The 14,820-nt window shown below is 47.7% G+C and overlaps 1 protein-coding gene across 3 annotated transcripts in view; it reads right to left on the reverse strand.

Moving 5' to 3' along the window:
• The window catches only part of CACNA1E (calcium voltage-gated channel subunit alpha1 E), a gene marked incomplete at its 5' end in the record, with an annotated part of 298,790 nt that overhangs the window by 15,793 nt on the left and 268,177 nt on the right, over positions 1 to 14,820 (reverse strand). For all 3 annotated transcript variants that reach the window (XM_084250600.1, XM_084250602.1, XM_084250601.1), the window contains 4 exons: positions 4,301 to 4,428; positions 8,706 to 8,871; positions 9,412 to 9,503; positions 13,598 to 13,663. In XM_084250600.1, coding sequence (XP_084106726.1) covers positions 4,301 to 4,428; positions 8,706 to 8,871; positions 9,412 to 9,503; positions 13,598 to 13,663 — 452 coding nt within the window. The remainder of the gene's footprint in view (positions 1 to 4,300; positions 4,429 to 8,705; positions 8,872 to 9,411; positions 9,504 to 13,597; positions 13,664 to 14,820) is intronic.

A 14,820-nucleotide genomic window follows, 5' to 3' on the forward strand; every position in this document is an offset into this window, starting at 1 on the left:
GCAGCAGGAGGCTTTCACTTGCACTGAAAGTGGGGGGCTGTGGCTGCTGGTGAGTCGGCCCGTTGCTTCCACCTGGCTCTGTGGAGAGAGAGCTCTTTATGCCCCGGCATGCCCCAGGATCTTGGCATGCTGGGGACAGAAGAAACAAAACCAGGAGGAGGAAGAGCCTCTTGCATGCCATGCTGCCCTCCCTGGCTCTCCCCACATGCGGCTGCAGGTTCACCGGGTGGAGTTTAAAGAGTCTGAGCAGAGGCAGCTGTTAGGCCTCCCGAGTACAGAGTCACTGTGTCACCATCCCAAGTCAGTTCCTTCCCATGACCCAGGCTGGCATCTTCCTGGGCCTAAGTCTTCTTCAGCTGCTGGCCTGTGCCAGGCCCCAGGGGCCCCTGCTTCCCTCCTACAGCACCAGGAGAGGGGCCTTATCTAGCAGGCCTGGGATAAGGCTTGGCAGATCCACTGGGATTTAGAATTCCCAGGTCTGGCAAACTTAGAGAGGGAGGTCTTATATGCCCCTGAACCAGGTCCTTGGTCTCTCAAACAAGCAGTTCTTTGGAAATTACCATAGCTCCCTCAGCAATAAACAGTAGGACCCTCAGGCAAGAAGTCTTCCAGGGAGTCCCCGACATCTAGAGGCCTTCCTAGACCTCTGAGCTATTGAATTCTTCCAGACACCACATCAGTCCTCTGACCTGCTCGCTCCTCTCACCTCAAAGCTTTATTGTTTCTCACCTCCTGTCTGTCCTAGACATCATCACTTCTGGCCAAACTCTCCAGGAGCTGGAGGGTAGCAGAGATGGGGAGGACCAGAGTCACATTGTGCGAGGGTCTAGATGGGATGAGAAGGATATTTTGCCAGAGGAAGGCGTCTGTCTCCAGCAAAGGGAAACCAGGACTCTTTGCTAGATTAAAGGGATGTCCGCATTCTCTGGAAGAGGGAAAGTTCCCTCTGATTAAATCTACAGACTCTAAGATGGAATAGAGGGGAGAGTGTGTATACAAGTGAAGGAAAATAGAGAGGTGGGGTTGGCCTTCATTACTAAGTCCTTAGTCCTTAACTCTCATTTTCTGCCTTCCCCACCCCCTCCCGCGCCCTTCTTCCTTGGGGAACAGCTGCTGGTTCTGGGAGGATCTGGACCTCTTTAAACTCAAAGGAAGCAACATGAAGGTCCCCTCATGTGGCATGGTGAGTGGTGGTGGCGCGGAGAGGAGGGGTTCAGAGTTGCATCCCACTGCCGGCGCGGCTGGGGACTGGGAGGCAAACCTTGCAAGCCACCCTGTAGGGGCAGTTCTCTCCCAGGCCCAGAGGCGGCGAGATCACCCGCACTAATTTGTACATATCCTTATACGGGATCCTGCCGCTGTAAAAGAAGCACAGGTGGGTTAATAGGACACTCAGAGGAGGGTGGGAGAGAAATGACAACTTAGCGATGAAGGAGACAGTGGAAGAGGAAGAGCAGCTTCCTTCCTTGGGCCTGGCAATGCCAGGTCAGGAGAGACTAACAGTAGGCATCAGAGAACCATCGCCCTGCCAAACTACACTGCCCTTATTGCCAAAGGAAATCAGAGCCCATCCAGTGCCCTAAGGGACGGCCTACTGAACAGGGACACCCCAAGATACCTATCTGGCTCAAGTTAGATCCCTGGAACAAAGCCTGCTAATTCACAAATGCCTCTGTTGGCGGCTGGGAGGTGGAAGCAGAGCTGCTCACTTCCACAGATACTGAACACACACTCAGACCTGCTGTCAAGGGCAGTGGGGAGGCAGTGTCTTTCTGCAGACTGCAAGAGACAAATTTCCCATTAGGCTAATGAACAAGGAGCACAGTTGGTAGGAGGGAACACAGCAAAAGATTTGTTTCTCTTTGTGGCAGATTTTTCCTAGAGGTTAGCTTGGGCAAATTCTTCTCTGCTTTACAGGTACCTGCTGGGACCCATACAGCCAGGGTGGGAGCCATGGAGGTGAGCTTCCCCCCATCCCAGCCCATCCCATCCCATCCCACCCCAGCTGCATTCCTGCTGCTCAGCCCACAGGCAGCTTGGTTGGATCTAGTCAGAACTGCAGGAACCATGTGACATTCCCATGAACCCACTAGACTTCTGATCACCTGTGTAAAGGGAATAGAATCAATAACTGATTCATTTTTCAGGGGCTTGAATATAGAAGCAGTGGCCAGGGACCAGAAGGTCTGGACACATCTCTGGACCAGAGTTTCCACTGGGAATTATAAACCTGCTTCTGAGCATCCAGTCCTTTTCAGCTGCCATAGGCTTCCTTTGTCCCAGTTCACTCTTTATAGCCTTTTTTTGATTTTGATGTCGATTTGGTGTCAGTTCCTCCTTTTCTTCCAAATAACAGGCCATCCGTACTTCCAAGCCTCTTGACTTGGAAGGAGGCTAACTTAACAATTTGTTTCTTCTTTAGACTGGGATGTGGTACTCTCTATAGCAGGTTCTTGGCAACCTGGACTAGTCATCTTGTTGAAGATAAAGCTTTACTTTGCCTTGGTTAGTTTTTCCCCTCCTGCTCTCAGAGAGAAGGCCCATGAAACTAACCAGAGGGAGTTACAGGGATTTCAGTGCAGACAAGGAGCTTCTCCTTTGTCTTTTCACTCTTTCATAATTCATATGTCTGAATCTCATGATTAGTCTTCATGAAATCATTTCTTCCCAGCAGCAGGAATGAGTGGGGAGGCACATGTTTAATGCACATAGCATATGGTTCCCCAAATAATGTGAAACCACAGGAAGCTGGAGTTTCCAAGAGCCAAGGACACCTGTGTGACACTAGGCGAGCAGTGCTCTGATCTGTTGGCAGTTGGCTTCTCCTCTTTCAGCTGAGTGAAGAGATCCCGCCTTAGGCTCCCAACCCCTTGATACAGATGCTGATTTTACACACTTCTAGTTGCAGTCCCATATGGTCATTGTCAGTTACAACATGGGTATATAATTTAATAAGTCCTCACAATCACCTTGCAATGTGAGTGGGTATAAAACCCCTCTTTTGCAGGTGGAGAAAGCTTAGAGTGGCTAAGCGACTTGCCAAAGCCATGGAGCCAAGAAGGTGCGGGCCTGGAGTGGCCGCGTGGAACACACTGCTTTCTGGGCAGGCTGTCTGCTAGAGGGTAAGCCCAGGGAGTAAAGCCATGGCTCAGTCATTATAACAGGAACAGATTTTGAGAATGCTGGGCCCTAAGTCATTAATGGCTACTGAGGGGAAGAGGAATTCAGATTCACTCTTCCAACTTCTAAAATTGTGACCCAAGTTCAACAGTATCCCAGGGGGACAGATTTTGGGAAGAGTCTCAGATTATGAAGGGTTTCCAGGTGGAAGCAACGTGGTCCATTCCTGTGAAGGATGGCATTTCTTGTAGTATTTTCAGAGGGGGGCAAGAATGGAAGTTGGTGAGGTAAGACCTAAAGCTACAATGGCCTGGACAGGGTGGTTCCTATGGCATACACGTGCACAGAACTCTCACCCTATCCTCAACCACGAGAGCCCAAAGTGTTGCCTTTGTATTAGAAAGCAGGGACCAGCTTTTTCTATAAAGGCTCAAACCTAAGGAACTTACTGTCTTTGCCTTGTAGTGTGAAAACAGCTGCAGATAATACATGAATGAGTGAGTGTGGCTGTGTTCCAATAAAACTCTTTGCAAAATTAGGCAGTGGGCCAGATTTAGCCCATGGGTTACAGTTTGCCAACTCTTACTCTCAAGCCCAGAGGGCACAACGTTACTGGAGAACTAGTGGACAGAGAGAGAGAGACCTGGGCAGGTTATCCCTGCAAATCCCTGGCATTTAACTAAGTTCCATGTAAGAAAAGCCCACTGCTGTTTAAGGGATCAAGTGGGAAGAACAACTTGCTTGATTTTTTTACGTAATGTTAGAGTCAATCTCACACTGTACCTTTTGAGAGGAAGGAGAGAGATGAAACACTAGCGCTCTGCCCATGATGGCCAGCTGACCCGGAGAACCACGTCAACCCCCTTGGTGAATCAGAGTCTACTAACCATTGAAGGGAAAAGAAAGATGATGGGAGGGAACTCTGGGAATTGAACCCAGACACCCTGAGTGAAAACTGTGGGATGAGATTGGCAAAGAAAGGGAAAAGCCTGTCACAGAAGGAGAGAAGAGAGGAAGATAGAGATGCCAGAGCCAACCTGAGCACCTGGCTTCACCCATGAGCCACACCATGAGGAATCCCCTCTCCTTCTGTGACAGGCAAACAATTCCAACCTCTCCCTTGAGAGCTCCAGGGGACCTTAATATGGGTCCTAGAGGGATGGCAGAGAGGCCTACACACCACGCAGCTCTGTCATATTCTGCCCAGACACGGACGAACTCATCCAGGTGATGAGGCCCCAGGATGGACGAGTCCCGAGTCAGGTACTCAAAGTTGTCCATGATGACGGCCACGAACAGGTTGAGCATCTGCAGGACAAAGGGGGAAAAGGATTTAGGGGAGATTGAAGGCACAAAAATAGGCTTCTCAAGGCAAAGAAAGAATCCAAAAGTCTGTAAGGCTGACGCTCTGAACTAAGGCACTGTTGATTGTACTTGAACATGATGCACTTTCATTATTTGTACCACCCATTTTATTCTGTGGGCATTATGATTTCATTTTTCTATGCCAAAGTACTCCACAGTCGCTCTTATTATCTATTCAATTTATTTGTTAGTGCCGCAGCAGGGGCATTATTCATGAAGACCAGAAAAAAATCAAGGCCTGACACCAAGTCTCCCTTCCCAGCCCTCTCCCATCCTCATTCACAAAACAAACCAGCAAGAAAACCAGACAGATGTCTTTGATCTGAGTGCGGGGACACAGAGTATGAGAACCAGACCCTGTCTGTGGCTCTTGTGTGGCTTCCAAAACATGGTCCTCCTGCTTATTCAACAGCATTTCCATGCACCCACCATGTTCCAGGTACTGGGGCTGAGACAAAGAGCTCTTTCCGGAGACAAATCCCCCTAGCACATTGCTTAAAGCACAGCAGGCCACCATTAGATATGGCTTCTTGAATATTCCTAAAGACTTATTTAATAGAATAGAAATTGACTTATAGGAAAGCATGCAAATGCCATTCTTTCTTTCTTCTTTTTTTTAAAGAGCCATGAAAGCAGCATATACAGGTTACAGTGGGGACAGCAAGAATGAAGGCAGTTACTCCTGACCAAAGGTAAAAGTGTCTAAGAGCACTGATGTTTTGAACTGGATCCTCACAGACCAAAAACTGTTCATCAGACAGAGCTGGGCACAGAAGATGGTGGTTTATGGAGAAGAGCCAGCAGGAAGAGCACAGAGATATGCAGGGCCAGGAACACTCAGGCAGCCACAAGGAGATGGTAGGAAACTCTAATAAGAGAGTCTAGAGCTGGGTCGGTGAACTGGTCAGAGAGCAGATATTGTAGACTTTGCCAGTCATACAATCTCTGTTGCAACTATTCAGTTCCACTGGTGTAGTATGAAACCAGCCAGACAATATGTATCAGAATGCATGGCTTTATTTATGGACACTGAGATTTGAATTTCATGTAATTTTCATGTCATGAGGTGTTACTCATCTTTTGATTTTTTTGTAATCATTTGAGAATGTCAAAACCACTGCAAGCTTGTGGGCTAAGAGTAGGTAATAACTGGCCAGTGGGGACAAGGCTAAGGAATGACAGGAGGATGGCCACAGTGAACAGCACCATTCTGCTATTTCTTGGCTTCCCAGTACCCATTTGTTGTACTTTTGGGGACCCATCCCATGTTTAGTCCCAGTTAATAGTGTTCTGTGAGGTATCACCTATGACCCAGGCCTTACCAGGTACTGAACCCCTCTCCCTGAGCCACAGTGATTGATGAGCCTGACATTTTTGAGCAGACTTCTCGTAAGGACTGAGGTCTAGAGATGCTGCCCCAGCTCTCTTGGAGCCACAGGATGGGGGTGTTTGGGAAAAGAGCTCACAGGAAAGAAGATGGCGGAAGTGCTCCATAATTAGAGAAAGAGACCTGGTCCTGTCATCTGAGTACCATAACAAGCTTTGCTTAAGCCTAACCTGCCCCAGACTCTTCATTCATGTGAGCCTATGAAATCCCTTTTTGTTACGGCAAGATTTAGCAGGGCAGACTTTCTGTCATTTGCAAGTGAAGGTATTCTGCCTGATAGAGACGACTGACTGGGGGTGAGGGAGGAGGAGCTCGGTCGCTAATTCCCAGGTCAAGTGGCTGACTGGACAGAGGTGTAGAGAGGATACGGAGAAAGTCTGCAGGAAGGAGCTGGTTGGGGCCCGCCCTGAAACAAACTGCTGACTTCATCCTAATAACCAGGTTCCTTCCTCCCTGCTAGAATGCAAGTAGAAAGAAGCTTCAAGGTCTAGTCATCCTCTTCCCATGATGGTGAGGGGATCTCCCTGGAGGTGATGGAGCAGGAGGAGCCACCATTACAAGCCTGAGCTGCCTGCTTTCAGATGTCACAGACACACGAGGGAAATAAACATCCTTTTTGGTTAAATCACTGTTATTTGGGGAGTTCTGTCACCAGCAGATAAACCTAATTGTAACATGGGCCTTTCTTTCTACAGCTGAGATTGGCACCAAAGTGATTTTACTCAATCACCGCCAGGGTTCCAAAGGGTTTTTCATGTGTCCACACATTTCTTCTACAGCCCTTCCATGGTATCTCTTATTAGTGTTAACAAACACTATTAGTATTCTTGTTGCTTTACACCTGTATAATCTTTCATAGTGTGGTGTGACATTCACACCAATTCTTTTTTTTAATGCTCCTCTGTCCTTGGGAGGCAGGCTTAATTACCATACCATGTGCCCTTCAAGGACACAAGTGCTTCCTATGAGCATCTATATTCATAGTTCCAAGCACCCAGCTGGCTGGCATACCACGGGGTCTCAGTAAATCTTTCTAGAGCCGTTGGTTTGAGTTGAGAAGCTGTGTGACTTGCCCAAGGTCACAAAGACAATCCCATGTAGGGCTGAGATTTAAAAGCAGATCATCTCACACTGAATATAGCCTCTTTAAAAATAACATTAATGTGAATTATGCAGCACTTTCCATCTCAAAATTCTGAAAGTACCTTTAGAATCTCTAATTAATTTTCCAGTTATATCTTTAGTTTCTTTTAAATTATTTATTATTAAACACTTAAACCACGCAGGGTAAAATGGAGATGTCTCCATGCTCATCTCATTTCACCCTAATCAGTAAGCCTTTCTGATACCCTATATGCCTTCCCCCCTTTGCTGCAGGTGACAGAGGGGCTGTACCCAGCTGACAGCTAGATAGCAAGGCCTGTCTTGGCATAAGCCTTTGAATAGTCACTTACTAAGAATGTGCAGAATGCACTGTATGTAACTGAACAAGTTTAAAATGCCAGTTAATATAACCTTAGATTTCCTTTCAGTTATTTCCACTCTACATTATACTTCTATATTTGTAAATAAGATACTGGTCTGTATTCTCTTTTTAACCGAAAAAAAAAAAAAAAACAACAAAAAACACTTCAGGCCTATGAGATGGAGGTACATGAAAACACACGTATCAGCTCACGGTGCAAAGATGCTCATTATCAAGTCATTTCTCTTCTCATTTTACAGAAACCACAAAAGGGAAATGTCCTAGACAAGACAGAAGAGCAACAAAGCCAAAGCCACAGTGCGGGCTACCGAGTCTTCCATGAGTTCACCCCCTACCCTGCTACATTAACCTGTCCCCGACACTTAACAGTCTAACTGAGGGCCCCCTCCCCGCACCGGAGAGCTGCACATGTGGCAGGTGCCCTGGGAACACTTTCAAGAGGCAGAAATGCGAGGATGGAGACAATCGTTTCACCTCTGGAAGCACAGCCATGACAATGGCCACATTTTGGTGGCGTTGCTTTAGCATTCCATTTTTATATAGTCGGTGACTTTAGCCATGAAGCATCACCAGAAAGGCCAGACTGAGCTTTGACTGACCTGGAAGCTGCTGGCACATTATTGTTTTTCACGACTTGTCTGATAGCACAGGATACAGATTTCTGGATGGTGTGTGCGGATTCTCCCAAAGACAGAATGAAGAAGGCACCTAGGGTGTCTCACCATTTTACAAGTGGGTATGTGCCACATATATTACTCAATATTTACTAATGCCCGAAGCAATCACACCCTGTCACGGCTATCAAGCCGGCCAGTTGTCATCAAACATGGTAACATCTCAAGTCAAGAGAGGAGCAGCTCCGCTGCATCCCATATGCACCACCCTCCTCCTAGTCAAGCCTCTGTGGTCAAGGTGCCATCCGCCAAGTGGTTTAAAGGCCTCCAGAAGAGAGAAGATAGCCCTACTTTGAAGATAAGATGCATGAGGTGTGGAAAGAAAGGATCAGTCTGGGGCAGAACAGATCCAACAGGAAGCTCAGTGCTCTGTTCACAGACTTCTCCTCCGTTCATTCATCCCTTCACACAACCACCCTTCCTGGGAAGCGGCAGAGATGGTCTCAGCCCACTGTGAGGAGTCACCCACTCGGGACAAGCATGCCGGCCCTCGGGAGTGCTCCAGGAGGATCAATTTTTTTTTTTTTTTTTTTTTAACGAGAGCAAGAGCAAAAAGGCAGAGGGGGAGAGGAGAGAGAAGGGAGATAAAGCAGAGGGAGTGATACATCTCGTCTCTATCCGCGGCTCAGGGTGGCTGGGCCACATCCCGAGCCAAACACGCAGCGCAGCTCACCAGGAAGGAGCAGAAGAAGATGAAGGAGACAAAGTAAACGTAGGCCAGGTCGGTGCCACAGCGCTCGTTCTCGTTCTGCCCGGACGGCGCCGTGGTGTCCGGCTCGCAGCCCTTCTCTCCGAGGCACGACAGCATGATCTCCTGCCAGGCCTCGCCTGTGGCGCTCCTGAGCCCAAAACACACATCGTAAGCAACAGTGGGTCTGCGTGGCCTGGCCTGTCTATCACCCGTTTTCTCAATTCTCACATCCCTCGCCGTACCTGCAGCCCGGCAGGTCTCCTCCTTCATGCTTTCCACCCAGGGATGAAGACACCAGTGAGATCTGTCTTGGGGTCTGCTAGCTCAGCTGATTCACTGCTGGTAGATGTGGACAGCAGCAGGACCCCTCTAAAACCCCACGTAAATCTGACTAAGGTTTCATCCCTTAAATAGAAGCTGCTCATGAGGAACTGCCCTTGCCTCCTCCCCACCCCCAGCCCTGGACCAGGAGCTAAAGCTGTGACTTGCAAATTAACTCCTGAGTCTAAGATACTGAGGAACTTTTTAACAGCATCAGGGCATCACCCTCCACCCAACCTCCACTGTCTCCCCTGACAGGAGCAGAATGAGCAGGATGAGAGACACAGGGGACCGGAAGGAAAAGGCAGACCAACTCTGTCTCCCCGGGTAGGAAAGTTCCAGCCACGACGGTGGAGCCTCCGGGTACCTGAAAAGAAGCATGAGGGACCCAAAGAAGCTCCGGAAGTTGTTGTGCCGGTTGATGTGACTCTCCTCGTCTAATTTTATGTTTCCAAACACCTTAAGGAGAGAGCAAGAGAAAACCATGAGTGTCACTGAGCAGTGTGACGTGTCCTGCACAGGGATGTTAGGAGCGCTGGCAGGGCTGGTGAGCCCAGGTGCATGGCTCTGCTTGGTGGCCCAGTCCTGGAGCAAAAGCCTGAGGCTCAAAGGCTGTGGCCCCAGGCTTTTGGCCTGCCAGGCAGGAGTCACTGCATATTCCCTGGTCCCGAGCTGCAAAAACGATGGGCGTGAGCAAGGACCATAGAAGGCAAGATCTTCTAAAGTCATTCTGCTTGTATGTGTTTCCTCCCACACCTAATCAGGTCTTTTTATTTCCATGGTACCTGTCACCATGGTACTCGAACAGTTTGTCAAGGACATTATCCCACAATAGGAGTGCAGGGAAGCCTTGACCCTTCTCTTCTATCTCAGGCAGTAGTGATGGGAACATCTGTATTTGCGGCTGTGATTGACAGCTAGGGCAGATGCTGCTCTGGACCCTGGGAGTCAGTCAGGTCCGAAAGAGGCATCTCTATGTTGCTTGGCTGTTCTTATCCCAAGAGTCAAATCTCACCATGTCAGTGCATCTATAATTTGGAGCCACAAAAGGAGGCCCTGGTTAATGGGATGAAGAAAGGCAGGACAACCTGATACTTGGAAAAGGAAGAAGGCAGATTTGGGCAGATCTGGCTATAGAGCGAGGTTTACTTATCTACTATTAGTCACTGGGCTCAGAATGTGGTAACAATGCAAATTCACATGAAAAAAAGAGAAAATTCAGGATCTTTATCTGTAACGGTGAATAATGATGGCCTCTCCAACAGTCAGCCTCAGTGCCCTTAGATGAGAAGGGGGTGCTTGCACATGCCGCTCCTCCCCCAGCAATGCTGGGGACACCAGGATCTCTTCTTACAAGTCAATGTTTGTACAACTGAAAGCTCACAGGTCACTTTCCAACCACTGTAGACAATCGTTTGTCTATATTTAACATCACTTTATCTAATATATGCTAAATGGAACACATTTTCCCCTCTAACAGTTTTTAGAATGTGCAATTGAGGAACAATCTCTGCCCCCAGCTATTTTGCTCAAATAACTCCCACTGACACCTGCTTTGGGAATTTGTTCTCAACGCTGTTTTTTAAAACCCAAATACTACTTGTCTCTCAGGGAGAATGGAGGTGGCAAACCAGGCAGCAGGGAAGAAGGAAGAAGGGAAAGAGGAAGGTAAGAAGGCGGAGGACCCTCAAAACAGACATATAGTAGCACTAAGAAAAATTCCACCTGAAAAAAGCAAATCTAGATCCAGACACTCCAGGGGCAAAGCTTTCTCTTCCTTTCACTGTCTTGGTTCAAAGTCCATGATTTATCCCTGATTCATTGCATAAACACAATCTACAGTGTTGATCCTCCCTGTGGCACTCCTGAAGCCACCATGGCTTGTCCTCATTAAGGTTTCCTCAAACACTCATCCCATTATCCACTGGTGGGAGGGCATGCTATGATGGTGCAGGGGGTATCTGCGTAATAGTTAAAGGAACCAAAGCTATTCTGAATCTACCTTATGATAATTTTTAAGTTCAAATTTTAAATTTATTGTGACATTGATCTTTGAAAGATTTTCACTTTTTAAAAAAAAGCATTCACATAGTCCTTATCACTAATCCAAATCGCCACCATCAGAAGGATATGGGAAAGAAAGTATATCGAGACCCACCAGAAAAGAATAGGCTCAATTCCTGTTGAATTCACAGAATTTAGAACTGGAAGGCACCTGTGAAGTTACCTGCCCAGCTTTCTTGTCCTGGTCAGGGTGGTAAGGCCCAGAGAGGCTCAGTGACTGATCAAGTTCGCACAGCTGGTAAGTGGCAGAGTTGGGGATGAAGGCCTCACCTGCTGTGAGCCTGTAGCCCCAGGTTTCTTTCCCAAACCCAGCCGGTACTCCTTCCTTCCTCAGATTCCCTTACAAAGTTCTGAGCTTCTGAAAGCTGAGAATAGTGGTTGATCTCAAAGACACAGTCTGTTGCTATTTATATCTTCCCAGTGCTGGTCTCCTGCCCTTTTCTCTCCCTGAGTGTATGGATCCCTCTGCTTTGTTGTCACCACACTAGACACTATCTTTGTAGTAACAAGCGCAGGTGTCTGCTTTGTGCACAGTGCAGGGTCCTCTCAGGAGCCAGGATGAGAGAGGCCAGCTAAGGGCAAATCACAGAGGAAATGCCACCTCAGTTGCTCTGGATTGGGAGCAGTGCACTTATTTTTTGGAAAGAATTCTAAGGGCAATTCAGTGTTAACCATGATGATGATCAGAAAGATCACAATTTCATAAATTAACAGCTCCCACTTCCCACTGAAGAGGGCCAAAGAAATACTTGTGTTTGCTCGTTGGTGTGAGGAAAGACAGGCCAGAATTAAGAACATGGGTTGTAGAGTCATCAGAGCTGAGTTTAAATCTCAGCTCTCCCATTTACTATCTGAGATTTTGGGCAGATTTAAACTATTTAATGATGCTAAATATCAGTGCAGACAATGAACCCACATATAAACATTTTCACATCACCCCTGAATTCATTAGTCGTATATTTTGTATATGTGCGTGCACACTTGCAAGGAGGGAGGAGGGAGGCAGGGGAGAGGGAGAAAAGAGAGCAGAGTGGGGGCAGGGTAGTAGCAGGCATGCAGGAATTTCAGTAATGGTAAATAGCATTATCCTCATTATCGAGTGTTACTAACAGGTTAGTTTTGGAGATGGTGTTATTCTAGTTTATTTTGCTTGAAGAAGAGAGTGAGAACTACTTTAAACACAGTCAAAATAAAAAAGCTAAGTTGATGAGGTTTTCATGTAGCTACTCAAAAACATTAAATTCTATAATCAAATATGTGGAAGTTAGAAGGGACTTTGCAGAAATGGGGAGAATGGGGCGAACAAGCGCATCTTAAACTTCGGCAGGGAGCCTGCTTATGACACATCCTGTATGGCCTGAGTGTGTCTGTGCTAAATGCTTCTGCCCTCCTCCCTTTTTCTTTCTCTTTTTCCCTCTCATCATCTCTCTACTGAAATATCCTCAGTGAAGGGGAACTCATTACTTCTCAACCTAGACCCACACTGTTTGACACTTGACATTCTATTGTATTTTGGGAGAACAGTCGTGAGGTTAGAAGATGAATAAAGTTAAGTGCAGGCAAGGGAGAGGAGCAAAGGCAGGAGACATTTCAGTGTGGCTCTGGGAGGGTGGCTGCTGCAGCAGGCCTGGGAGCAGTGTGTGGGGGTCCAGATGGCCCTCACTGTTGAGTGACAGCCGGCAGCAATAGGACAGTCAGCCTGCCTGACTGCAGGGGATGGCCACTTGGCTGACGATCTGCACTGAGGTTCCGTATCAATGTCTCCAAGTCAGAAAGTTAATTTCCCCAAGACAAGCAGAACGCCTCGGCACCTGTGTACATAGTTTCTAGGGATGCCTTGCTGGCTGTTTAAAGTAGGAATCCACCCCCACAAATGAAAGTTGCCTCTCTGCTCAGTGGATCTCTGGTTACCTGCATGTGTGTCCAGGGTGGGAACCTGATCCAGTTCTCGGTTCAAAACCAAAAAACGATGTGGTAATCCAACAGCATGGGCTGGCAGGCTGCATGGGCCTTTGAGAGGAATTAGCTAGAACACAGGTCTCCCTAAGAATGGGCAAGTGGCCAGGAACTCAGTGGTTCACAGCAGAGGATACAAATCACAACTACTAAAGACATAACTCAGACACATTTTGGAGTCACTGCATCCAGGACTTTCTTTTAGGCTCTGTCCAAGTGTGGGAAGTACTGAGAAATGGATCACCAGGAGCCTCACCTCCATTCTCATTCTCATGGGGAGGAAACAAAGGTGTCATCTTTGCTTTAGCCTTGTTGTGCCATAGAAGCCCAGCTGCTTGAAAGTGGGCCTGTCACATGGAAACCTAGGATGAAGCCCATGCAGCAGACCACTCTGATTACCTGGGCAACCCCCCAGTCATGGTGCAACAAGACCTTGGAAGTGTGCTCAAAGCACCCTTAACCATGAATGTTCAGGCTGGTAAGCCGGGGACAAGCTGAACAAGAGTGCCCTACCCGGCCCAGCCCCAGCTCACCTGCATCCCAATGATGGCATAGATGAAGAAGAGCATGGCAATCAGGAGGCAGACATAGGGAAGGGCCTGGAAGGAAAGCAGAGACATGGCCATGAAGTCTAACATCAGTGGGCTTATCAATCTGGCCACCCAGGAACTGCTGCCTGAAAGTTGCCTCACACAGAGGACTAGTACTCTTTAATTCCCTGGTGCTCTTCTGTTTTGGAGTGCCATACTTATGCAGATGTTCATATTCTCCAGCAGATGTGAAAGCTGTTGGTCAACCATTCAGAGGTTTGTAATATTTACCTTCTGTCAAGAATAGGCATTCACCCAGAGTATGACCCCAGTCTCTAAGAAAAGCTGAGAGAATTTCCAGGGCCAGGGCTCCATCCCACTTTGCATGCAGAACATTAATAACCTGGGCAATTGTGATACAAATGACATGGCAAGCATCTAGGTTGGCTCCCAGATCCTTGCATTACCCCCTCCCACTCCCCCTCGCTCAATGTGAAGCCCAAAATCTGGCAGCAGTGTGAAACAGCTGGGGTCTCAGTTGTTTTTCAGTTCCTAGAATGCTCTCATCCTCTGAGGAGACACCTTTTCCCAAAGTTGAAGCCTCCATATGCTTCATTAAGTGATATGCAACATTCCAAAGAGCCTGTTACGTGTTAGCCCTCACAAGACTCCACCGTGAAGCCGGTGGCCTGCAACTCCACACCATGCACGCTTATTGCCACATTGGGTTGACAACATTTCAATTATGGGGGAAGGTTCAAGTGAATTAGACACAGAGCAATTTGGATTTGAGGCCAGGGTGGTTACTGTAATCCTGGGGTGATCCCAGTGCTGGCATGGAAGTTTGTCTTGCATCGACTTCCTGTGAAGTCTGTGGAAGAGGGCCCCCTGGGAGACAGTGCAACTGAGTCTTTGTTCCATCTTGAGTGTGTACCACAGGCATCCCAGGAGCCCACTGCAAGCTTTCAGACTGCCCAAGCAGGGCAAAGTTTATCAACAGAGCTAACTAAATGAAGAGCTGTGGGAAACTTTTACCACATGAATAATGGATAAAATTAAGATGCAAATAAAAGTTGATAGAATCCCCTCTGCAATGAAGTGCTGGTTTCTAAGGTCTATGCTGAGGAAAGGCTGCACATCAAGGGCTGATGTGAAAGCTTCCTCTGCTGAAAGGAGACAGTAAGAAGGCAGGTTTCTTGCCCCCTGGGGAGCTGCTTCCCTCTATC

Source organism: Talpa europaea, assembly GCF_964194135.1.
Source record: "Talpa europaea genome assembly, chromosome: 12".
NCBI classification, from domain to species: domain Eukaryota; kingdom Metazoa; phylum Chordata; class Mammalia; order Eulipotyphla; family Talpidae; genus Talpa; species Talpa europaea.